The sequence below is a fragment of the Haliotis cracherodii genome, unplaced genomic scaffold (genome assembly GCF_022045235.1).
Source record: "Haliotis cracherodii isolate W230 unplaced genomic scaffold, xgHalCrac1.p SCAF_7, whole genome shotgun sequence".
Lineage (NCBI taxonomy): Eukaryota > Metazoa > Mollusca > Gastropoda > Lepetellida > Haliotidae > Haliotis > Haliotis cracherodii.
In genome coordinates this window covers 40,424,134-40,450,810 of record NW_027266330.1, presented here as the reverse complement: position 1 = coordinate 40,450,810, position 26,677 = coordinate 40,424,134, and the positions used below count along the sequence as shown (strand labels likewise).

The following is a 26,677-nucleotide window of genomic DNA, read 5'->3' as shown; positions in this document are numbered from 1 at the left end:
AGAGACACTACATGTTTCAGCTAGACAGTGGGGGCACAAAGAGACACTACATGTTTCAGCTAGACAGTAGGGGGCACAAAGAGACACTACATGTTTCAGCTAGACAGTGCCGGCACATAGAGACACTACATGTTTCAGCTAGACAGTGGGGGCACAAAGAAACACTACATGTTTCAGCTAGACAGTGCCGGCACATAGAGACACTACATGTTTCAGCTAGACAGTGGGGGCACATAGAGACACTCCATGTTTCAGCTAGACAGTGGTGGCACAAAGAGACACCACATGTTTCAGCTAGACAGTGGGGGCACAAAGAAACACTACATGTTTCAGCTAGACAGTGGGGGTATATAGAGACACTACATGTTTCAGCAAGACAGTGGGGGCACAAAGAGACACTACATGTTTCAGCTAGACAGTGGGGGCACATAGAGACACCACATATTTCAGCTAGACAGTGGGGGCACATAGAGACACTCCATGTTTCAGCTAGACAGTGGGGGCACAAAGAAACACTACATTTTTCAGCTAGACAGTGGCCGCACATAGAGACACTCCATGTTTCAGCTAGACAATGGGGGCACAAAGAGACACTTCATGTTTCAGCTAGACAGTGGGGGCTCAAAGAAACACTACATGTTTCAGCTAGACAGTGGGGGCTCAAAGAAACACTACATGTTTCAGCTAGACAGTGGGGGCACATGGAGACACTACATGTTTCAGCTAGACAGTGGGGCCACAAAGAAACACTACATGTTTCATCTAGACAGTGGGGGTATATAGAGACACTACATGTTTCAACTAGACAGTGGGGGGCACATAGAGACACTACATGTTTCAGCTAGACAGTGGGGGCTCAAAGAAACACTACATGTTTCAGCTAGACAGTGGGGACACATTGAGACACTACATGTTTCAGCTAGACAGTGGCCACACATAGACACACACCATGTTTCAACTAGACAGTGGGTGCACATAGAGACACTACATGTTTCAGCTAGACAGTGGCTGCACATAGAGACACTCCATGTTTCAGCTAGACAGTGGTGGCACATAGAGACACCACATGTTTCAGCTTGACAGTGGGTGCACATAGAGACACTACATGTTTCAGCTAGACAGTGGCTGCACATAGAGACACTCCATGTTTTCAGCTAGACAGTGGCTGCACATAGAGACACTACATGTTTCAACCAGACTGTACGGGTACTTTGGGACACTACATGTTTCAGCCTGACTGTAGGTGTACTCGGAGACACTACATGTTTCAGCCTGACTGTAGGGGTACTTTGGGACACTACATGTTTCAGCCTGACTGTAGGTGTACTTGGGGACACTACATGTTTCAGCCTGACTGTAGGTGTACTTGGGGACACTACATGTTTCAGCCTGACTGTAGGGGTACTTGGGGACACTACATGTTTCAGCCTGACTGTAGGTGTACTTGGGGACACTACATGTTTCAGCCAGACTGTAGGGGTACTTGGGGACACTACATCTTTCAGCCTGACTGTAGGTGTACTTGGGGACGCAACATGTTTCAGCCATGCTGTAGGTGCACTTGGGGACGCAACATGTTTCAGCCTGACTTTAGGTGTACTTGGGAACACTACATGTTTCAGCCATGCTGTAGGTGCACTTGGGGACGCAACATGTTTCTGTGTTTGTTGAAGAAAGAGCTGGATATGCTCCTAGGAGTTGCTGTGCATGACAGGTTGCCCCTTGCAGGCAGTGGGAAACAATGGATCTTCTCAGGCTAAAAGAAAAAAGACCTACTCATAAGTCCTTCAATGGAATAATGTTCCAAGTTCATATTTGAGCATAAAATAATTTGGGGTCATAAATGAATGCTATTAAAGACATTTTCAGACAAATATCTTCCTTCTAGAGTAGGCTACGTGTCAGTTATATATTATCTACCTGCAGGACAGCGGCACCGATACACTCCAGTAGCATATTCTGTTTGTGGCTTGTTGTGCCGGGGAAACGCTGTGAATGTGGTCTACAAACTGAATATGCTATCTCACTAACACATCCGACTTGTGGGGCCAGCTGACAGTGGATAATATCACTCACACACTCACACCCTCATGGCCTACAGTCCAGTCATACGTTACAGCTAGGCAGGGGTCAAGTCAACATGGATGTCGGTATCACAGGTTATGAGGCTCTGTGCAAGTTACCTATTTTTTATCACCGGACCAATATTGTTGTTACTCAAGTGAAGTAGAGTTCAACAAATTATGACTGATTTAATAAATTCAAAATGTAAGTTAAATTTGAACAAAATGTGTCCTTTGAAATAAAGATTAATCTTTTTCTCGTCAGTCCGACTCAATCGAAGTATATCATCATGTATATAGACAAAGTACAGGTAAATTTAGGTTTCTGCTGATATTTCTGTCTCAGTTAAATACCCTGGGTACAAGACAGACTACAGATGTTCTGAACAATGTAAGTTATGCAAGAAAACTATCTGGATTTGTCAAGGCCTTTCTTTCCCGAGGATCATTATTGTTAGATAAGGTATTTAATCATTTTTACATAAAGCTAGTGTAAACATGTGAGAACTATGATTCTGACTGTGGGCCAATATATGGGGCACGCACACACTACCTAACAAATGTGTGGTAGATAGTCTAATTGTCAACATATCAAGTCTACTGATTGTGCACCTGTTAGTGAGATGAAACACGTGATCTGTAACAACTTACTAAAGCTGGTGGCACTACAGTGTGCCCAATGTGCTGGTGCTACTGTGGTGTCGTCATGTGTAGTGTAGTCCTGTGTGGAGGTTCTGGCTGCCAGATATTTGTCTGACACCACTCAGCATCCCTGTGTTCAGGCCAGCTCAGGTCCATGGCAGACAGAGGCAATATCTCGGGAGGTTAATGCAGTATTTACAGATGTGCTGGGATAGTCGGAGGGAGCATACTGAAATAAGAGATCTGAACTTGAAGACAATCTGCCACTACCTGTTTCAGATCAGCTATGTCATGATGTCAGATGAAAATGGAAATCTTTCAATCAGAAATGCCGTATGATGACAGTAGCCTTATATATTAGTTAGCAGGAGAAGAAATATTTAACACTCAACCTGGTTGTATAGCTTACTGTATTTCAGAGACCGTAGAGAGCACAAACAGTGTCAAGTACAGTGTCCGATCATCTTAATTCATCATGATTCCAAAATTATGATAATGTTGCGACGAATTTGTCACATATTGTAATTAAATAACTGACTTGACTTAAACTGTTCAAGTTGTGTTTTTCATCTTTTGGGGCAAATCTTAAGTGATACCGCTATAAATGTTACCCTACAATGTTGCGTACTGTGAGGTGGAGCTGAGGGGAGCCTGAACACAGGGGCGTGGCCCAATACTGCCATAGTTACCATGACAACAGAGACAGGTGGAGAAGCCGGGCTGTGAGTCGTGCAGGCTGGGGATCCATGTATTCTAGATGTCTGTACACATATCTTTGTATTCTTTTCAGTTCTGTTTGTTTTCAGCAGCTACTCTGCCACCTAGCATCACACTGTACCTTAGTGTCTCCGCGGTCTGTATGGTAACAGTAAATGTTAGCAACCACAACACAAGGTAACCATAAGGCGTTCAAATGTCCTACATCATGTGTTCAATACTAATCCAATACAAATTGCCCGATGGCATTTAAGGATGATAAATTCTCCCTATTTACGAGGGATATTTTGTTAGTTTCAGTGGTTATAGCAACTTTCACCCTTCGAAACATTTTTGTTTTGAGTTTGGATTTGAGATATAGACGCTATCTGTATTGATTGTCTAACCCTTTGAAAATCTTTCAGTTAACTGTGTGAAATCCAGTGCAAACATGCTGAAACTACCTGACCATAAGCTAACACTTCTAGCGGAATAGCTCAGTTCTTCTGCTGGTACTCATGTTGTTTTTATACTCTGTTGATTTCAGTGTCATCTTTAGTTCATGTAAATAGATGTCCCACACGTATTCTTGTACCACTGAAATGTCTGGCTTTGGTGTGGTGGTTATATTTTGCACATAAACTATTTGTGGTAGTTGTGAGTAGGATATATTTATTACTTCAGATATTGTGCTGTGTTTCCCTTTACAACTATATATCATTTCTTTGTAATTGATGTGTTATAATTTCATATATCTAATGATATCTAATCATTGAGTTTTTTTGGTATTCATTATATTTGTAATAATATATATTAAATGATATTTCTATAGAACTAACTTGGCACCTGATAAGTGTTAATATAAATGAAGAATGTAATGATTAATGCTGATGGAGATGATGTTGGTGGTGCCATGTGTGTGTTGTTACTGCTGCTGTATAATGGTACTGCTACACACAGATTGTCATCAGCTTGTTTGTGGCTGTTATCCTTGACAACTTGGAGTTGGATGAAGACATCAAGAAGCTGAAACAGGTCAGGACTTGTTCATCATATTGTAATGCATTGTACTCTGTCTAGTGACTTTGTGTCGGAGGATTTATAGAGAGTCTTTCTTCACATATTTGTCTTAGAACATGTACAGGGACACGGTAAGCTTCTTGTCAATTATTAATACTGTCAAGTCCCATTTATCTGACCTGGTTGGTTGCATGTGATTATGTCGGATTAACGGGAATGTTGGATAAACAAAATTAAGTAGTATCAACATTTGTGATCGAAAATCAGACAGCTACATGATAGATAACAATACAAACATGTTGCATCTTGTAATGTTCCATTGTTACCGAACTATGTTTTCTAATCATGCAACCTCTAAAGCGTAACACAAAACTACTGTTACAGGCTGTACTGGGACTGACTTAAAATACTTTTGAAAGAATAGTCTGGAATGAAAGTTGCCAGTTTGGAACTAGTGCCACAAAAGCTCAAGAAAGCTGCTTTCTTTGTGGCTAATGGTGACTACCTGTTTCAATGGCCGGTCAAAGCTTGCGAAAGATCGTTCTGACGTGTTTATTGTTAAGCAAGGTTATATCTGCAGCAGTTGTAATATGCAGCCACCAGCTGATTTGTCTCGCATCAAAACACAGAGCTGTGTACTCGCAGGCAGATGACCACCGAATACCCTGATCAATGTGTTGGATTAACAAGACTCATTTATGAGTGATTTCAGCATTTCGCAAATTTGGTGTGTGGGTGATGAGGTTGTTTGTGCTACAGGTTTGCTGTGTTTCCATGTTGACAGTTGAAGGCCAGGGAGATGAGGTTGTTTGTGCTACAGGTGTGCTGTGTTTCCATGTTGACAGTTGAAGGCCAGGGAGATGAGGTTGTTTGTGCTACAGGTGTGCTGTGTTTCCATGTTGACAGTTGAAGGCCAGGGAGATGAGGTTGTTTGTGCTACAGGTGTGCTGTGTTTCCATGTTGACAGTTGAAGGCCAGGGAGATGAGGTTGTTTGTGCTACAGGTGTGCTGTGTTTCCATGTTGACAGTTGAAGGCCAGGGAGATGAGGTTGTTTGTGCTACAGGTGTGCTGTGTTTCCATGTTGACAGTTGAAGGCCAGGGAGATGAGGTTGTTTGTGCTACAGGTGTGCTGTGTTTCCATGTTGACAGTTGAAGGCCAGGGAGATGAGGTTGTTTGTGCTACAGGTGTGCTGTGTTTCCATGTTGACAGTTGAAGGCCAGGGAGATGAGGTTGTTTGTGCTACAGGTTTGCTGTGTTTCCATGTTGACAGTTGAAGGCTAGGGAGATGAGGTTGTTTGTGCTACAGGTGTGCTGTGTTTCCATGTTGACAGTTGAAGGCCAGGGAGATGAGGTTGTTTGTGCTACAGGTGTGCTGTGTTTCCATGTTGACAGTTGAAGGCCAGGGAGATGAGGTTGTTTGTGCTACAGGTGTGCTGTGTTTCCATGTTGACAGTTGAAGGCCAGGGAGATGAGGTTGTTTGTGCTACAGGTGTGCTGTGTTTCCATGTTGACAGTTGAAGGCCAGGGAGATGAGTGCCGAGACCCAGGAGTTCCTGCCTCTCAGACTGCGAGTGTTTGCCAGATTCCCGTAAGTTGATTTTTAACAATTTATGACAAGAATTGATGATTATTGCTTTTTGGTGATTGTCATATTATTAATCAATAAACCAACATGACACTGGTGCTTTTATTGCTTACTTGATTACAGTCAATCTCAAATGAAAAATGCAGTAACGACATGACACCAAAACATAACCAAAAATGGTTCTTAGAAAGGTAGGGACATTGGGCCCCACTTTTCCAGTTTCTGAAATGAACACTGGGTTCCCCGATTCCATCTGCTCGTGGTATGACGAACAGAAATGCACATGATTGTGTCACTGTGGCTTACATTAAATTGATTCACCCAGTTGTGAACACTATTTCATCCTTGTTAACTAAAATTAAATTGTGAATTACAAGAATATATGTTTTAGGGAATAGTTCATAACATCTTAGGGTGTTAATTTCCGATTAAACAAGAAAGGTTTCCTTTTCAGTGACCATCCCCAGATGGTGAGAGTACACAAAATGTCCAGTGACTTTGACATCGCAGATGTGCGTGAGAGCTTCATGCGCCAGTTCCAGACCCATCAGAACAGCCTGAACCTGGTGGTGGACACCCAGGACAACGACCACCAGGTGTCCTCCTGCCTCAAGGCAGCTCACCTCCACCTCATCAAGTCCCCCACACACGAGACACGCAGTGGGGGGGTGGTCGAGAAGAAGAGTGGCATCTTTACCATTGTCAGGTGGGGTTGTGATAGTATCAGTGCTAGCCCACTACTGGCTAAGTAGTTAAACCTTTATTATGACCTCACACTATTGTTGTTAAACCCATGAAGTTCTGGGTCGAAATAAGTCTACAGAAACCCATGCTTGCCGTAAGAAGTGACTATGCTTGTCTTATGAGGAGACTAACAGGATGAGGTGGTCAGACTCACTAACTCGGTAGATGCATGTCAACATATCCAACTTGACTAGATCGATGCTCATGATGTCAATCACTGGATTGTCAGGTCTGGACTCAATTATTTACAGACCGCCATCATATAGCTGGTATATTTCTGTGTGGGCTGTTAAACAACAAACCAACTATTGTTGGTGCCCTTGACTCTGAGTCAGCAATTCACTGACCATTCTGAACAACAGTTAGGCAAGTAAAACGGGTGGAGCTATTGGTCATTATGCAAAATTCTACATCATCAAGTCGGGGAAATCACTCAAATCAGTTGCTTCTGGAAGTTAATTCTATTTCCATGAATCAAGAGATTCTCATGATTTCTCCATTGTGTAGTGCTTTTGATGTGCACAGGATTACCTGGTTCATACACTCTTCCAGGGCAAAAGCTTGTGTAACTTAATTGGAAGTTTGATGAGAGTTTAATGAAGAGTACCCTGTCAAGGGAATCACAAATATCATGATATGAACAAGGAGTTGATATTCCTTTAATAACTACTTCCTGCACTGGTGCAGAAAACAAATGCATGAGTGGAGACTTTAAAACAACAAATTTGGCACCTGAACATTGTCTTCATTTATGTGAAATAAAACTTCATTGCTGGTACAGTCGTGCCCCGCTTATACGGACTTCAGATATCCGGAAACCTCGGTTCCCGGACGATTTTCATTCATAACGAAATAATTACTATATAAATTTACCCGTATATCCGGAAATTCAGTTTCCGGAACCGGACGGTCATTTTCATACACAAAACACTGAAATGCACTCAAAATTGTCTCACTTATCCGGACAGTACACTTCCGCTGGTGGTAATATCTTTGATTCGTGAGAAGTCAATTAACCAGTGACACTGAGTTACGTTTGAGACGAGCTTGTTTATTGTACATGTACATGTTGAACTTCATTACGTATTACGAGAACATTACGAGGCATTGTTTTATATCTAGGGATTAAGATTACCTTGTGTATTTTCTCGTAAACTAAGCCGGAAACAGCAGTCAGCTGTACACACGTTTTCTTAGAATCGACCGGTGATTCGGTAAAGACACACCCAATGATATAACTTTATAGGATTTTTAATGGAACCAGTCTGACCAGTCACCGTCAAGGCTCACGCGCATGTGATCGCGTGATCGCGAGAATTTCATGTTGACATAGAATCGTCAAACAAAAACAAATATGACTTTTAACGAGTCAAAGTATGTCATCTATGATATATGTATCCATTCTCTGTCAACTAAAGTTCGTTTCAAGGCGTCAATAGCGGTATTCTGACCGTGGTTGCTGTTAATAACGGTGAGTTGTGCGATCTTCCGATCGCTTCACACACGATTTCGCCGAAATTAATAAAAACAATATGTATAAGGAATTTTGTCATGAGTTGCATAATTGAAGGGAAGTAACTCTTCCAGTAAGAAGCTGGTTTCAGTTATACGGAAATTCGTTTATACGGACGAATTGTGAAATGACGCTAGTGTCCGTATAAACGAGGCACGACTGTACTTACATTGTGGGTAAAGTGTGTGTTTGTATTACCAGAGATTCAAGTCAGCACAAGGTGGAGAGCGGAGGGTCAGCCCAGCTGATAGCAGCCGGAAGTAAGGCCCTGTCCTTACTGGGGCAACAGCATCAGATACGCATGGACCAGCGCAGGTAATGGATTAGGTGCTTGTTTGGCCAGCTTCAATGAGGCTTTGTAGGCATCTGTTGGTATCCAGTTATCTCCCTGTGGGGATACTCGTAGAATATGGTCCTCAGTAACCTGTACTTGTCTGAGTCAACTGAAGATGGATCATTTGGTCAGGCTCTGATTTGGATGATAGCATATCATTGTTCCATGTTGGCCTGAGACACTTCTTTGCCTAGCCCAGACTTAATTATTTACAGGCTGCCATGATGCAGGTTGAATATTGCAGCGTTAAACAACATTCAATCACTCACTATCCAGTATTAAACAACATTCACTCCCTCACTATCCAGTATTAAACAACATCCACTCCCTCACTATCCAACGTTAAGCAACCTTCACTCAGTAAAACAACATTCACGTCCTCACTATCCAGTTTTAAACAACATTCACACCCCCACTATCCAGTACTAAACAACATTCACTCCCTCACTATCCAGTATTAAACAACATCCACTCCTTCACTATCAAACGTTAAACAACCTTCACTCACTAATCAACATTTATGTCCTCACTATCCAGTGTTAAACAACATTCTCTCACTCACTATCCAGTGTTGAACAATAGTCACTCCCTCACTATCCAACATTAAACAACATTCACTCCCTCACTATCCAACATTAAACAACATTCACTCCCTCACTATCAAGTGTTAAACAACATTCACTCCCTCACTATCCAGTTTTAAACAACACTCTCTCACACACTATCCAGTGTTGAACAATAGGCACTCCCTCACTATCCAACATTAAACAACATTCACTCCCTCACTATCCAGTGTTAAACAACATTCACTCACTCCCTCACTATCCAGTTCTAAACATCATTCACCCATTCACTATCCAGTGTTAAACAATAGCCACTCCCTCACTACCCAACATTAAATAACATTAACTCTCACTAACCAACATTAAACAACATTCACTCCCTCACTATCCAGTGTTTAACAACATTCACTCACAATCCAGTATTAAACAACATTCACTCCCTCACTATCCAATCCACAGAGGTGATCCTGGTTTTCTATTTCAAGGAGTATGCGTGGATCCCGCCCAAGTAGCATGCGTATCCGGCCTCACGGCACACTGCGGGAGAACGGTGACATAAACATGATGCATGCTGGGAGTCTGGCCGGTCGCCGCACAGATGACTTTGATATCAAGGTGTGGCAGCAGAAGAAACAACAGGCAGAGATCAAGAGGTGAGAAGCTTATGCAGTGAGAAGTAAATAGGAACAACACAGAGACCATGAACCTGTGGGTAGTTGTTTCTGTGCCATGGATGTGTACAAACCTGTGGTAGTAGTGTACAAACCTGTGGTAGTTGTGTACAAGCCTGTGGTAGTGGTGTACAAACCTGTGGTAGTAGTGTACAAACCTGTGGTAGTGGTGTACAAACCTGTGGTAGTTGTGTACAAGCCTGTGGTAGTGGTGTACAAACCTGTGGTAGTAGTGTACAAACCTGTGGTAGTGGTGTACCAGCCTGTGGTAGTGGTGTACAAGCCTGTGGTAGTAGTGTACAAGCCTGTGGTAGTAGTGTACAAACCTGTGGTAGTGGTGTACCAGCCTGTGGTAGTGGTGTACAAGCCTGTGGCAGTAGTGTACAAGCCTGTGGTAGTAGTGTTCAAACTTGTGGTAGTAGTGTACAAGCCTGTGGTAGTGGTGTACAAACCTGTGGTAGTGGTGTACAAACCTGTGGTAGTAGTGTACAAGCCTGTGGTAGTAGTGTACAAGCCTGTGTAGTGGTGGTGTACAAACCTGTGGTAGTAGTGTACAAGCCTGTGGTAGTAGTGTACAAGCCTGTGTAGTGGTGGTGTACAAACCTGTGGTAGTAGTGTACAAGCCTGTGGTAGTAGTGTACAAGCCTGTGGTAGTGGTGTACAAACCTGTGGTAGTAGTGTACAAGCCTGTGGTAGTAGTGTACAAGCCTGTGTAGTGGTGGTGTACAAGCCTGTGTGGTGGTAGTTGTGTACAAGCCTGTGTGGTGGTGTACAGGCCTGTGTAGTGGTGTACAAGCCTGTGTGGTGGTGTACAAGCCTGTGTGGTGGTAGTGTACAAGCCTGTGTGGTGATAGTGTACAAGCCTGTGTAGTGGTGTACAGGCCTGTGTGGTGGTAGTTGTGTACAAGCCTGTGTAGTGGTGTACAGGCCTGTGTGGTGGTGTACAAGCCTGTGTGGTGATAGTGTACAAGCCTGTGTGGTGATAGTGTACAAGCCTGTGTGGTGATAGTGTACAAGCCTGTGTGGTGGTGTACAAGCCTGTGTGGTGGTAGTTGTGTACAAGCCTGTGTAGTGATAGTGTACAGGCCTGTGTGGTGGTGTACAAGCCTGTGTGGTGGTGTACAGGCCTGTGTGGTGGTGTACAGGCCTGTGTGGTGGTAGTGTACAAGCCTGTGTTGTGATAGTGTACAAGCCTGTGTGGTGGTGTACAGGCCTGTGTGGTGGTGTACAAGCCTGTGTGGTGGTGTACAGGCCTGTGTGGTAGTGTACAAGCCTGTGTGGTGATAGTGTACAAGCCTGTGTTGTGATAGTGTACAGGCCTGTGTGGTGGTGTACAGGCCTGTGTGGTGGTGTACAAGCCTGTGTGGTGGTGTACAGGCCTGTGTGGTAGTGTACAAGCCTGTGTGGTGATAGTGTACAAGCCTGTGTGGTGATAGTGTACAGGCCTGTGTGGTAGTGTACAGGCCTGTGTGGTGGTAGTTGTGTACAAGCCTGTGTGGTGGTAGTTGTGTACAAGCCTGTGTGGTGGTGTACAAGCCTGTGTGGTGGTGTACAAGCCTTTGTAGTGGTAGTGTACAAGCCTGTGTGGTGGTAGTGTACAAGCCTGTGTGTTGGTAGTGTACAAGCGTGTAGGGTGGTGTACAAGCCTGTGTGGTGGTGTACAAGCCTGTGTAGTGGTAGTGTACAAGCCTGTGGTAGTAGTGTACAAGCCTGTGTGGTGGTGTACAGGCCTGAGTGGTGGTAGTGTACAAGCCTGTGTGGTGGTAGTGTACAAGCCTGTGTTGTGATAGTGTACAAGCCTGTGTGGTGGTGTACAGGCCTGTGTGGTGGTGTACAAGCCTGTGTGGTGGTGTACAGGCCTGTGTGGTAGTGTACAAGCCTGTGCGATGATAGTGTACAAGCCTGTGTGGTGATAGTGTACAGGCCTGTGTGGTAGTGTACAGGCCTGTGTGGTGGTAGTTGTGTACAAGCCTGTGTGGTGGTAGTTGTGTACAAGCCTGTGTGGTGGTAGTTGTGTACAAGCCTGTGTGGTGGTAGTTGTGTACAAGCCTGTGTGGTGGTGTACAAGCCTGTGTGGTGGTGTACAAGCCTGTGTAGTGGTAGTGTACAAGCCTGTGTGGTGGTAGTGTACAAGCCTGTGTGTTGGTAGTGTACAAGCCTGTGTGGTGGTGTACAGGCCTGTGTGGTGGTGTACAAGCCTGTGTAGTGGTAGTGTACAAGCCTGTGGTAGTAGTGTACAAGCCTGTGTGGTGGTAGTTGTGTACAAGCCTGTGTAGTGGTAGTGTACAGGCCTGTGTGGTGGTAGTTGTGTACAAGCGTGTGTAGTGGTAGTGTACAAGCCTGTGTGGTGGTAGTTGTGTACAAGCCTGTGTAGTGGTAGTTGTGTACAAGCGTGTGTGGTGGTAGTGTACAAGCCTGTGTAGTGGTAGTTGTGTACAAGCCTGTGTAGTGGTAGTTTTGTACAGGCCTGTGTAGTGGTAGTGTACAGGCCTGTGTAGTGGTAGTGTACAAGCCTGTGTAGTGGTGTACAAGCCTGTGTAGTGGTAGTGTACAAATCTGTGTGTTTTACTGACAGGAACCAGCAGGAGGAGGAGCTGCGGGAAAACCACCCTTACTTCGACACTCCGCTGTTCTTTGTGGGCCGGGAGAGCAAGCTGAGGAAGATCTGTCAACTCATTGTCAATGCCAAGTACAAATACATGTCACGTGACCCCATCACTGGCAAAGAAATCAAGAGCAAGTATAAGCGCTTCCAGTGAGTTCAATATTAAGCTTTCTCTTTTTGTTTCCTAGTTTCCTTGAAGCTGACACAAGTGAGTTAAGTGTCTCATGGCGTGTCTGTGTTGCAGTAAGCTTCTGGGGCTGGTGACTTACCTGGACTGGGTGATGATCATCGTCACCATCCTCTCCTGCACATCCATGATGATGGAGACTCCACACAGACGCATCATGAATGATGACAAGTTAAAGGTAACCTTGCTTTTGGTGGCACAACTGTTAGTTCATTGAGATTTAATAAAATAATGCTTCATTCTGAATGTTATCAAATGTACATGGTTATACCGTTTGTAACTATATTGCAGAAATATTGTCATGTGTCATTGAATTTTGACTTACTCATTCATCATATAACCATTCATCATATAACCAGATTTTAGTATATAAATCAGTATTATGAGACAGAGCACTGAAGTGCTCGGGTTCATGTGACCAGGGTCAGGATCACTGTACAAATCATCGGGTAGGGAGGTGTTGTAAAGTTGGATGTTGACAACAAGAAATGTCCTGGCAAGTGATTAACTGAGCTTGTGGGTAAAGGTCATTAGACAATAAGTATGTATTTCTCGCTATGAGGCATAGGACAGGGTTTATAAGTTGTATGATATTTACCATGTGTTTTGTCAAAACAGTTGGTCATGTGAATTTCTTACAAAGCTAGCTCACTCATCAGCTAGAAGCTCAGGATCTTGTGATAACACTTCTACTGCAGTGAACACATGTGAATGTCACAAAACTTTGTTATCAAGCTTTCTCAAGGAATTAAATGTTCCTTTCATGACATCTATAGCATTAGCATTCTAGGTGGTTTCATTAGACCACAAGTCTACAACATTGTGTTCTAGGTGGTTTCATTAGACCAGAAGTCTACAGCATTGTGTTCTAGGTGGTTTCATTTGACCAGAAGTCTACAGCATTGTGTTCTAGGTGATTTCATTAGACCAGAAGTCTACAACATTGTGTTCTAGGTGGTTTCATTAGACCAGAAGTCTACAGCATTGTGTTCTAGGCGGTTTCATTAGACCAGAAATCTACAGCATTGTGTTCTAGGTGGATTCATGAGACCGGAAGTCTACAGCATTGTGTTCTAGGTGGTTTCATGAGATCTGAAGTCTACAGCATTGTGGTCTAGGTGGTTTCATTAGACCGGAAGTCTACAACATTGTGTTCTAGGTGGTTTCATGAGACCGGAAGTCTACAACATTGTGTTCTAGGTGGTTTCATGAGATCGGAAGTCTACAACATTGTGTTCTAGGTGGTTTCATGAGATCGGAAGTCTACAGGATTGTGTTCTAGGTGGTTTCATGAGACCGGAAGTTTCTCGGACTCTGTTAAGTGAGTTGAGGGCATGGTACATATAAGGTTTGTACTGCATAGGCATGTGATGTGTGTTCCCAAGTTGATGTGGACTGACCGTTGTCATTGTCGCTACTGCAGATTGCGGAGTATGCCTTTGTTGTGTGCATGAGCCTGGAGATGAGCCTGAAGCTGATGGCTAACGGCCTGCTGTTTACACCCAAGGCTGTGGTGAGGGACTTCAGTGGCATCCTGGATCTGTTTGTGTATGGGGTAAGTGACAGACTCACCTGTACATCATCCTTACTCCTCTGCCAGGACTTACATGGTTATTTGTGATTCTTGAGTGCTAGCTGAAAGAGGATGTGTGCTGCAAGCGTGAACACGCAGCTCATGTTGCAGAGTCTCAATACAATGAATCTCATCTAGTAACATACATAGATCTGAAAGTTGTTCAATTAGACATTTCTCTATTATGTATTGTTCACTTGTACTGTTTTTGTTGGGAAAGGTATCTTCTGTTCTGCAATATGTGTATAATATGCACAAGCAAGCCAACATATACTGGCATCCATTGATGTAATAAGGTATTGTTGTGATATTGCTATGTAGATGTGTTGTTAGCACTAACTTGTATGTACCTACTACAGATCAGTGTTGTGTTCCTGTGCTGGATGCCCAATGAAGTGCCCCCCATGTCCGGTGCACAGGTCTTCATGATCCTGAGATGTCTCCGGCCGTTACGTATCTACAGCCTGGTGCCTCACATGAGGAAGGTTGTCTTTGAGCTGGTGCGGGGATTCAGGGAAATATTGCTGGTATGTAGCCTGCAGCATGACATTCACATATACAGGATAAGGAGCTCCTGGTTATTCCTAAAGACCCCCTACTTGTGCCCTAGTCTGGTTCTACATGACATATGGACCACGTACCCCCTACTTGTGTCCTAGTCTGGTTCTACATGACATATGGACCACGTACCCCCTACTTGTGCCCTAGTCTGGTTCTACATGACATATGGACCATGTACCCCCTACTTGTGTCCTAGTCGGATTCTACGTGACATATGGACCATGTACCCCCTACTTGTGCCCTAGTCTGGTTCTGTGTGACACATAAAACACGTACCCCCTACTTGTGCCCTAGTCTGGTTCTGTGTGACACATAAAACACGTAACCCCTACTTGTGCCCTAGTCTGGTTCTACGTGACATATGGACCATGTACCCCCTACTTGTGCCCTAGTCTGGTTCTGTGTGACACATAAAACACGTACCCCCTACTTGTGCCCTAGTCTGGTTCTGTGTGACACATAAAACACGTACCCCCTACTTGTGCCCTAGTCTGGTTCTGTGTGACATATGGACCATGTACCCCCTACTTGTGCCCTAGTCTGGTTCTGTGTGACACATAAAACACGTACCCCCTACTTGTGCCCTAGTCTGGTTCTACATGACATATGGACCATGTACCCCCTACTTGTGCCCTAGTCTGGTTCTGTGTGACACATAAAACACGTACCCCCTACTTGTGCCCTAGTCTGGTTCTGTGTGACATATGGACCATGTACCCCCTACTTGTGCCCTAGTCTGGTTCTGTGTGACACATAAAACACGTACCCCCTACTTGTGCCCTAGTCTGGTTCTGTGTGACACATAAAACACGTAACCCCTACTTGTGCCCTAGTCTGGTTCTACGTGACATATGGACCATGTACCCCCTACTTGTGCCCTAGTCTGGTTCTGTGTGACACATAAAACACGTACCCCCTACTTGTGCCCTAGTCTGGTTCTGTGTGACACATAAAACACGTACCCCCTACTTGTGCCCTAGTCTGGTTCTGTGTGACATATGGACCATGTACCCCCTACTTGTGCCCTAGTCTGGTTCTGTGTGACACATAAAACACGTACCCCCTACTTGTGCCCTAGTCTGGTTCTACGTGACATGTGGACCATGTACCCCCTACTTGTGCCCTAGTCTGGTTCTGTGTGGCACATAAAACACGTAACCCCTACTTGTGCCCTAGTCTGGTTCTGTGTGACATATGGACCATGTACCCCCTACTTGTGACCTAGTCTGGTTCTGTGTGACACATAAAACACGTACCCCCTACTTGTGCCCTAGTCTGGTTCTGTGTGACACATAAAACACGTAACCCCTACTTGTGCCCTAGTCTGGTTCTACGTGACATATGGACCATGTACCCCCTACTTGTGCCCTAGTCTGGTTCTGTGTGACACATAAAACACGTACCCCCTACTTGTGCCCTAGTTGGGTTCTATGTGACATGTGGACCATGTACCCCCTACTTGTGCCCTAGTCTGGTCCTATCCATGCATCTACACACCATGCGACTGTTTATTTGTCAAATATCCATGCATCTAATGACCATGTGACTGTTTATTTGTCAGGTATCCATGCATCTACTGACCATGTGACTGTTTGTTTGTCAGATATCCATGCATCTACTGACCATGTGACTGTTTATTTGTCAGGTATCCATGCATCTACTGACCATGTGACTGTTTATTTGTCAGGTATCCATGCATCTACTGACCATGTGACTGTTTATTTGTCAGGTATCCGTGCTGCTGATTGTCCTCATGTTTGTGTTTGCCACGTACGGTGTACATCTACTGACCATGTGACTTATTATTTGTCAGGTATCCATGCATCTACTGACCATGTGACTGTTTATTTGTCAGGTATCCATGCATCTACTGACCATGTGACTGTTTATTTGTCAGGTACCCATACATCTACTGACCATGTGACTGTTTATTTGCCAGGTATCCATGCATCTACTGACCATGTGACTGTTTATTTGCCAGGTATCCATGCATCTACTGACCATGTGACTGTTTATTTGCCAGGTATCCATGCATCTACTGACCATGTGACTGTTTATTTGCCAGGTATCCATGCCTCTACTGACCATGTGACTGTTTATTTGCCAGGTATCCATGCATCTACTGACCATGTGACTGTTTATTTGTCAGGTACCCATACATCTACTGACCATGTGACTGTTTATTTGCCAGGTATCCATGCATCTACTGACCATGTGACTGTTTATTTGCCAGGTATCCATGCATCTACTGACCATGTGACTGTTTATTTGTCAGGTACCCATACATCTACTGACCATGTGACTGTTTATTTGCCAGGTATCCATGCATCTACTGACCATGTGACTGTTTATTTGCCAGGTATCCATGCATCTACTGACCATGTGACTGTTTATTTGCCAGGTATCCATGCATCTACTGACCATGTGACTGTTTATTTGTCAGGTATCCATGCATCTACTGACCATGTGACTGTTTATTTGTCAGGTACCCATACATCTACTGACCATGTGACTGTTTATTTGCCAGGTATCCATGCATCTACTGACCATGTGACTGTTTATTTGCCAGGTATCCATGCATCTACTGACCATGTGACTGTTTATTTGCCAGGTATCCATGCATCTACTGACCATGTGACTTATTATTTGTCAGGTATCCATGCATCTACTGACCATGTGACTGTTTATTTGCCAGGTATCCATGCATCTACTGACCATGTGACTGTTTATTTGCCAGGTATCCATGCATCTACTGACCATGTGACTGTTTATTTGCCAGGTATCCATGCATCTACTGACCATGTGACTGTTTATTTGCCAGGTATCCATGCATCTACTGACCATGTGACTGTTTATTTGCCAGGTATCCATGCATCTACTGACCATGTGACTGTTTATTTGTCAGGTATCTGTGCTGCTGATTGTCCTCATGTTTGTGTTTGCCACGTACGGTGTACCTCTACTGACCATGTGACTGTTTATTTGTCAGGTATCCGTGCTGCTGATTGTCCTCATGTTTGTGTTTGCCACGTACGGTGTACATCTGCTGGGAGGCCGACTAGCTCGCTGTAATGACCCAAATATTGGATCCAGGGTAAGGAATGATCTTGTAATGTTTGTGGGAGTGGAAAAAGGGAGACGAGTCTGAGGCAATGAACTGGACAGGGAGTTTGTCTGTTGCAGGAAAACTGCACTGGGCTGTTCTTCAGCAAGGTGTACATCACAAAGATGAAGATTGGTCGCAAAGACAGCGAGGGACCCGGCTTTCTGGTACCAAGAGTCTGGTCAGTGGCAACAATTCACTCATCATGGGCAATGATTAACACCTGCAAACACATGAGGAAGGATTGACACCTGTAAACACATGAGGAATGATTGACACCTGCAAACACATGAAGAATGATTGACACCTGCAAACACATGAGGAATGATTGACACCTGCAAACACATGAGGAATGATTGACACCTGCAAACACATGAGGAATGATTGACGGACACCTGCAAACACATGAGGAATGATTGACACCTGCAAACACATGAGGAATGATTGACGGACACCTGCAAACACATGAGGAATGATTGACACCTGCAAACACATGAGGAATGATTGACACCTGTAAACACATGAAGAATGATTGACACCTGCAAACACATGAGGAATGATTGACACCTGCAAACACATGAGGAATGATTGACACCTGCAAACACATGAGGAATGATTGACGGACACCTGCTAACACATGAGGAATGATTGACACCTGCAAACACATGAGGAATGATTAACACCTGCAAACACATGAGGAATGATTGATTGACACCTGCAAACACATGAGGAATGATTGATACTTGCAAACACATGAGGAATGATTGACACCTGCAAACACATGAGGAATGATTGATTGACACCTGCAAACACATGAGGAATGATTGATACTTGCAAACACATGAGGAATGATTGACACCTGCAAACACATGAGGAATGATTGACACCTGCAAACACATGAGGAATAACTCATAGTTGTCCTATTTGTATATTTCTACATATTTATGATGTACAGACGAAATTATTATTTGTAACATGATAATTTATGACACTCATAGGTTCTCAGCACAATCTTTCTATAGAAGATATGTCTCTCCTGCAGCTAATCAGTGTGGATAATACAGAGATTATTACATTTGTGTGTTTATGGAACTGGTTTGATGCAAATTGTGACAGAATATATACCTTAGATGTTACTTGGGAAATACTACATATCTGGCACACATTTCATAGCTTCAGTATGACACGCACACTTGTGTAATACTCTCTATCCTAGGGGTAAAAAGCCACTATGTATGAACAAATGGAATTGGTTTGCATTTCATACCCCCCTCATTGGTTTGTCTGGCCCAGACTATTATGCCCCGTCACAAAGTTTGGTAGGGGTATGGAAACCGAGTTTATCCGTCCGTCTGCTTCTTAATTTGGACAAATGTTTTCAAAATCAATTTAAGTCACAGAAATGGAATTTTACACACTGATGTTACTGGTCATCATGTCAAATGAGTTCAAAAATTGGTTTAATAAATTACTTTTTTACAGAGTTATGGCTATTGCTCCGTGCTTTTCAACTTAGTGCATACTGCGTGAAATAGGGACAAGTTTTCTCAGAAACTACTGAAGTTACATAAATGAAAGTTTGCATTCTTTGTATAGACTGAGTTATGTTTTCCATGTTATGTAACTTTTGGTGGCATAGGGCCGCCTCCTTGGTCTAGTGGTAGAGCGTCCGCCCATAGAGCAGAAGGTCTCGGGTTCGATCCCCGACCGCATCATACCAAAAGACGTTAAAATATGGTACTTGTTGTTCCCCTGTCTGGCGCTCATTATTAAGGGGCTAAAACAAGGACTGGTCGGCTTGGAGTCAGTATACTGTCTCTGAGTGGGGTATTCATGTTAAACTGCTGCATGGTATCTCAGTGAGTTAGCACTATAAATCGGCATCGGTCCCAACTAGTACAAGCAGACACACACACACACACGTACATGCACATATAAGTGCAATAATCTTGGACGCTACGTTAAACCCCATTTCACCTCACCTCACCTTGGTGCATAGTGTCTGCAATGACAAGTTTTCTCTGAAACTACTGAAGTTGGTTTACCTAAGAGATACTTATCAAGTATGAGTTTTTTTTGTCCAGAGATTGGGGCCTTTCTGATGACATAAAGCAGCCCAAGTCCTTATCACTTCTTAAGACCTAGAACTCTTTTCTTTATAGTTTTTATTCATTATTATGTGAACAAACAAAATTCTACTGTGCCCCATGATGGGTGATAGTGATGACGCTATTTTCTGGCGTTTAAGACATCTGGTACTTAATACTCATAAAGTGAGAAGAGTGTTTCAAGTGACATTAATTATTACAAGATTTACTTTCCCAACATCAAATGAAGAGGACCAAAGACATGTTCCCTGTCTTGGCAAGCCTTGTGAGGCATCTCACAGTGATCAATATCAATGCAGAGAATCTAAATTGTTTTTTCAGCCCCTCATAAATAAAATATCAAAAGATAAGTTATCTATGTGGTGTGCTCAATGAGAAAGTGACAGTATTCCTATATTCTGTTTCCAGGGCTAACCCACGCAACTTCAACTTTGACAACATCGGCAATGCTATGCTGGCTCTCTTTGAGGTGTTGTCCCTGGAGGGCTGGCTGGAGATCAGGGACGTCATCATCAGCAGGGTTGGACCGGTCAGTATCTCCCCTCACTTTCATGTAGGTCGGACCGGTCAGTATCTCCCCACACTCATGTAGGTCGGACCGGTCAGTATCTCCCCACACTCATGTAGGTCGGACCGGTCAGTATCTCCCCATGCTCATGTAGGTCGGACCGGTCAGTATCTCCCCATGCTCATGTAGGTCGGACCAGTCAGTATTTCCCCATGCTCATGTAGGTCGGACCAGTCAGTATCTGCCCACACTCATGTAGGTCCGACAGGTCAGTATCTCCCCACGCTCATGTAGGTCGGACCGGTCAGTATCTCCCCACGCTCATGTAGGTCGGACCAGTCAGTATCTCCCCACACTCATGTAGGTCAGACAGGTCAGTATCTCCCCACACTCATGTAGGTCGGACCGGTCAGTATCTCCCCATGCTCATGTAGGTCGGACCGGTCAGTATCTCCCCATGCTCATGTAGGTCGGACCAGTCAGTATTTCCCCATGCTCATGTAGGTCGGACCAGTCAGTATCTGCCCACACTCATGTAGGTCGGACCGGTCAGTATCTCCCCATGCTCATGTAGGTCGGACCAGTCAGTATCTCCCCACACTCATGTAGGTCGGACCAGTCAGTATCTCCCCACACTCATGTAGGTCGGACCGGTCAGTATCTCCCCACACTCATGTAGGTTGGACCGGTCAGTATCTCCCAACACTCATGTAGGTCGGACCGGTCAGTATCTCCCCACGCTCATGTAGGTCGGACCAGTCAGTATCTCCCCACACTCATGTAGGTCGGACCGGTCAGTATCTCCCCACGCTCATGTAGGTCGGACCAGTCAGTATTTCCCCATGCTCATGTAGGTCGGACCGGTCAGTATCTCCCCACGCTCATGTAGGTCGGACCAGTCAGTATCTGCCCACACTCATGTAGGTTGGACCGGTCAGTATCTCCCAACTCTCATGTAGGTCGGACTAGTCAGTATCTCCCCACGCTCATGTAGGTCGGACCAGTCAGTATCTCCCCACACTCATGTAGGTCGGACTGGTCAGTATCTCCCCATGCTTATGTAGGTCAGACCAGTCAGTATCTCCCCACACTCATGTAGGCAGGGTCGGACATTTTAGTTACAAAACTCAAGGATAGTCTGTTAAAGTGTAATGATTAATAAGTACAAGTGATTATCCCCCGCCCAACAAAGTCACGTTTCGTTTCCGGAGCATAACTCATACACCGTTCAATATTTTTTCATCAAACTTTGCAGGTCTGTCAGGTACATGCTGAACTGTGCCTTTTGCTATTTAGAAATTTTAGAAATTTTTATTTTTTTACGTTTCCATGGCAGCAAGATGGACTAAGGTTCTGTGAGGGTAGGGTTCGTTTCCGGAGCATAACTTATAAACCGTTCAATATTTTTTCATCAAACTTTGCAGGTCTGTCAGATACATGCTGAACTGGTGCTGTTTGCTATTGAGAAATTTTAGAAATTTTTATTTTTTACGTTTCCATGGCAACAAGATGGACTTAGGTTCTGTGAGGGTAGGGTTCGTTTCCGGAGCATAACTCATAAACCGTTCAATATTTTTTCATCAAACTTTGCAGGTCTGTCAGATACATGCTGAACTGGTCCCATTTGCTATTTAGAAATTGTAGAAATTTTTATTTGTTTACGTTTCCATGGCAAGAAGATGGACTTAGGTTCCAAACTCTTCTTTTTTTTACAATTTCCATGACAAGTTCCACCTCGGTTAAAAAAGGTTAGGGTTTGCTTAGATTGAATTATGTCATAAATTCTGCAACAGGGGCGGGGGATATAGCCACGTTAGTGGCAAACTCTTGTTTTTCTTCATTTCACTGATGTGGTTGATGCTCGGTGTCAACAGATGGAGGCTATCTACATCCACTTCTTCGTGTTCCTTGGCTACATGATTGGACTGACTCTGTTTGTCGGCGTTGTCATTGCCAACTACAGTGAAAACAAGGTATGCTCCATGAAGGCAGTTGGACAACTCTTGCGTGCTTGTCTCTCCAGCAGTAGGTTTTATGTCCTGGACCTCCTTTCAGCTTGTCAGTTATCAGATACATTTAAATCATATCAGTAAATACCTAAGCTAACACAATTAATAGAAAGGAGGTTAAGTAATTCTTTGAAGTGAATTTTGGCAAATTAGATTTCTACTTGGGCTGGGACGGGTTACTCGGGTACCTGGGTTGTGTGGGTACTGAGTAGGGCCCGGGTACCCAAATGGTTAGTCACATGATATATTGTTTTATGACAAAAATTATCTAGAACTCTATGGTTGCGCTCAAGTCACTAATGTTCCCATACTTTCTGACTATGCACCCATTCCTTCTGACTTTTCACATGGTTGAATAAAGATATAACTTAAGTCAACTTCAGTGTATGCATGACCAGATTGTTTAATACATGTATCTAAATACGTTTTGCCAGGGCTATGGTCAAGTAATAGGGGGGTGGGTACCCAGGTATGGTCGGGTAATAGGGGGATGGGTACCTTGGTAGTAGATTTGGACTCGTCCCAGCCCTAATCTCCACTGAATGGGTCAACATGTAAAGATTGCAAGGTTGCATTAGTGATTAGGATTTGGTATCAATGGAACTCTCTGTATAGCCAGCCATATCAGTCGGTATTTACATATATTTATGATGTCATGCTGTGTGCATGTGTTAAGATGGTGTTTGTGTGTTCCACTGTGTCCAGGGCACAGCATTGCTGACAGTTGACCAGAGGAGATGGATGGACCTGAAGGGCAGGATCAAGCTGGCTCAGCCACTGCACATACCCCCCAGACCAGGTCAGTCTGTCTAACCTTGCTGCACATACCCCCCAGACCAGGTCAGTCAATCTAACCTTGCTGCACATACCCCCCAGACCAGGTCAGTCTGTCTAACCTTGCTGCACATACCACCAGACCAGGTCAGTCTAACCTTGTTGCACATACCACCAGACCAGGTCAGTCTGTCTAACCTTGCTGCACATACCCCCCAGACCAGGTCAGTCTAACCTTGCTGCACATACCCCCCAGACCAGGTCAGTCAGTCTAACCTTGCTGCACATACCCCCAGATCAGGTCAGTTTGTTGGATGAGGTGAAACTATATTTCCTTTCCACTATTTCACCTTTTATTGTTATTAACGTTTTGTGTTCCTCTTCAGACCGCAATGAGTTCCGATCCTGGATGTATGACATCACTCAGCACATCATCTTCAAGAGGGTGGTGGTGCTCCTGGTGCTCTCCAACTGCTGTATGCTGTTTGAACCTGTGAGTGCCACACTGGGCGAAGAGTACCAAGGGAGGATGTGGCAGGGAGGGGTCAGAAATATGCCTTCTGAGTAGCAGTGGCATGGACACAATTACTAGATTACAGAAATTCCAACAAATTAGAACTTTGCAGATTTGGTTTGTTGCGGAAATTAAGGATTGTTCTGGACTCCCTTTGGATTATGGTTTTGTCCTATTTTCGGTCCAGCCATATGCTATATACTTTAGTAGAAATGCTTATAACGATTGACGGTAGTAACGAAATAAAACTCTTTGTCCCTTTTGGTTGGTTATAACTGTAGTTTACTGTATATATATTTTTTTATAAGATAACTTTTTTTCTGGGACTAATTGTCCGTCAATTGGGTACTGTCTGAACCTGTTAGTGACAACATTAGTATGGGGTCAAGCATATTCCCAAACTGCCAGTTTAAGCTGTCAAAGTCTCACTGCATGAAGTAGTGTGCCTAGTTAGTGTTGTGGGTCAGTATGTGATGTGTTGTTTCTCTGCTACAGTGGAAGGACAGCCAGTGGACAGTCATCCTAGCAGGCTTTTCAACAGCCTTCACCATTCTCTTTGTTTTTGAGGTAAGTACTGGCATCCTTCACCATTATCTTTGTCTTTGAGGTAAGTACTGGCACCCTTCACCATTCTCTTTGTCTTGGAGGTAAGTACTGGGAGACTTAACTTTCTATATCTACTGACACGTTTTACACAGTAAAGATTCCCGCCAGTTGAGGTGATATCAAAATCTATTTCCGTTTATGTTTGATTAAATTATTAACTTTTTTCATAAATTTGAGTCTAATGTTAAAATGTTATGGTTCAATTTCTGGCACAAGTGCTGTAATGATACATTGCCTAGCAACAGGTCTTTCAGCTGGGTATGTGGGACTAATGTATTGTCATCTGTGCTTGTGTGGTACAGGTTATAATGAAGATGATAGCACTGACACCTGGCGGGTACTGGACGAGTCGGCGCAACCGATACGACATGTTTGTCACGCTGTTGGGAGTCATCTGGATTATCATGCACTTCATACCACAAGCCGTGAGTACACACTGGCAACACTTCACATCACAAGCTGTGAGTACACACTGGCAACACTTCACATCACAAGCTGTGAGTACACACTGGCAACACTTCATACCACAAGCCGTGAGTACACACTGGCAACACTTCATACCACAAGCCGTGAGTACACACTGTCAACACTTCACACCACAAGCTGTGAGTAGACACTGGCAACACTTCACACCACAAGCCGTGAGTACACACTGGCAACACTTCACACCACAAGCCGTGAGTACACACTGGCAACAATTCATACCACAAGCCGTGAGTACACACTGGCAACACTTCATACCACAAGCCGTGAGTACACACTGGCAACACTTCACACCACAAGCTGTGAGTACACACTGTCAACACTTCACATCACAAGCAGTGAGTACACACTGGCAACACTTCACACCACAAGCCGTGAGTAGACACTGGCAACACTTCACACCATAAGCTGTGAGTACACACTGTCAACACTTCACACCACAAGCCGTGAGTACACACTGGCAACACTTCATACCACAAGCTGATGGTATGTGTGTGTGCATTGTTTGAATCTATCTGTATAAGAATAGTTATAATGTACCTATATGTATTAGGGCTGGCTAGATCTGAGCATAACTACAAAGGTTGTACAGTGTGCATGTACAGGCTGCACTTGAACCAATCACACGGCCAGGCAGCATAGTTCTGCAGGCAGCAAAGGGACTAGGTATAATGATGATGGACAACATTGGTTACCATGCTGCCATCAAGTATCTCTAAGTGAAAGGGGTAACTCTCAACAGACATCATGCCAACATGGTGTTACGTTGAGGGGATTTGGGATTATTTTTGGAACATGGTTATTTTACCAAACTGTTTGGCAAACTTTGTGATGATGCGTCGGCGGTAGGAATGTTTCTACTCCATTCATGTAGCATTTCATAAAAACTGGGGGAGTTATTTCTTTTTACGGTTGAATCAGATTTTTTGTGTGGGACTTATACAGTTTGTATATGTTTGTGCAGAATGACTACAGCAACACTGTGGGGTATGTGGTGATTGTGCTGCGCTTCTTCACCATTACTGGAAAACATGTGAGTACCCTAGTCACTGACCTTGGACAACTTGTGTGTACCCTATACACTGACCTTGGACAACTTGTGAGTACCCTATACACTGACTTTGGACAACATGAGTACCCTATACACTGACCTTGGACAACTTGTGTGTACCCTATACACTGACCTTGGACAACTTGTGAGTACCCTATACACTGACCTTGGACAACTTGTGTGTACCCTATACACTGACCTTGGACAACTTGTGAGTACCCTATACACTGACCTTGGACAACTTGTGAGTACCCTATACACTGACCTTGGACAACTTGTGTGTACCCTATACACTGACCTTGGACAACTTGTGTGTACCCTATACACTGACCTTGGACAACTTGTGAGTACCCTATACACTGACCTTGGACAACTTGTGTGTACCCTATACACTGACCTTGGACAACTTGTGAGTACCCTATACACTGACCTTGGACAACTTGTGTGTATCCTATACACTGACCTTGGACAACTTGTGTGTACCCTATACACTGACCTTGGACAACTTGTGTGTATCCTATTCACTGACATTGGACAACATATGAGTACCCTATACACTGACCTTGGATAACATGCGAGTTCCCTATACACTGATCTTGGACAACATGTGAGTACCCTATACAATGACCTTGGACAACACGTGAGTACCCTATACACTGACCTTGGACAACATGTAAGTACCCTATACAATGACCTTGGACAACACGTGAGTACCCTATACACTGACCTTGGACAACATGTAAGTACCCTATACACTGACCT

The 26,677-nt window shown here is 44.0% G+C and overlaps 1 protein-coding gene across 1 annotated transcript in view; it reads left to right on the top strand.

Moving 5' to 3' along the window:
• The window catches only part of LOC139447203 (sodium leak channel NALCN-like), a 79,353-nt gene that overhangs the window by 30,577 nt on the left and 22,099 nt on the right, over positions 1 to 26,677 (top strand). The window contains exons 16-33 of the mRNA XM_071228428.1: positions 4,362 to 4,436; positions 5,938 to 6,011; positions 6,463 to 6,714; positions 8,467 to 8,580; positions 9,648 to 9,815; positions 12,409 to 12,588; positions 12,683 to 12,803; positions 14,049 to 14,180; positions 14,558 to 14,725; positions 17,749 to 17,853; positions 17,943 to 18,043; positions 20,379 to 20,499; positions 22,353 to 22,451; positions 23,193 to 23,286; positions 23,648 to 23,754; positions 24,271 to 24,342; positions 24,684 to 24,806; positions 25,829 to 25,897. Coding sequence (XP_071084529.1) covers positions 4,362 to 4,436; positions 5,938 to 6,011; positions 6,463 to 6,714; positions 8,467 to 8,580; positions 9,648 to 9,815; positions 12,409 to 12,588; positions 12,683 to 12,803; positions 14,049 to 14,180; positions 14,558 to 14,725; positions 17,749 to 17,853; positions 17,943 to 18,043; positions 20,379 to 20,499; positions 22,353 to 22,451; positions 23,193 to 23,286; positions 23,648 to 23,754; positions 24,271 to 24,342; positions 24,684 to 24,806; positions 25,829 to 25,897 — 2,175 coding nt within the window. The remainder of the gene's footprint in view (positions 1 to 4,361; positions 4,437 to 5,937; positions 6,012 to 6,462; positions 6,715 to 8,466; positions 8,581 to 9,647; positions 9,816 to 12,408; positions 12,589 to 12,682; positions 12,804 to 14,048; positions 14,181 to 14,557; positions 14,726 to 17,748; positions 17,854 to 17,942; positions 18,044 to 20,378; positions 20,500 to 22,352; positions 22,452 to 23,192; positions 23,287 to 23,647; positions 23,755 to 24,270; positions 24,343 to 24,683; positions 24,807 to 25,828; positions 25,898 to 26,677) is intronic.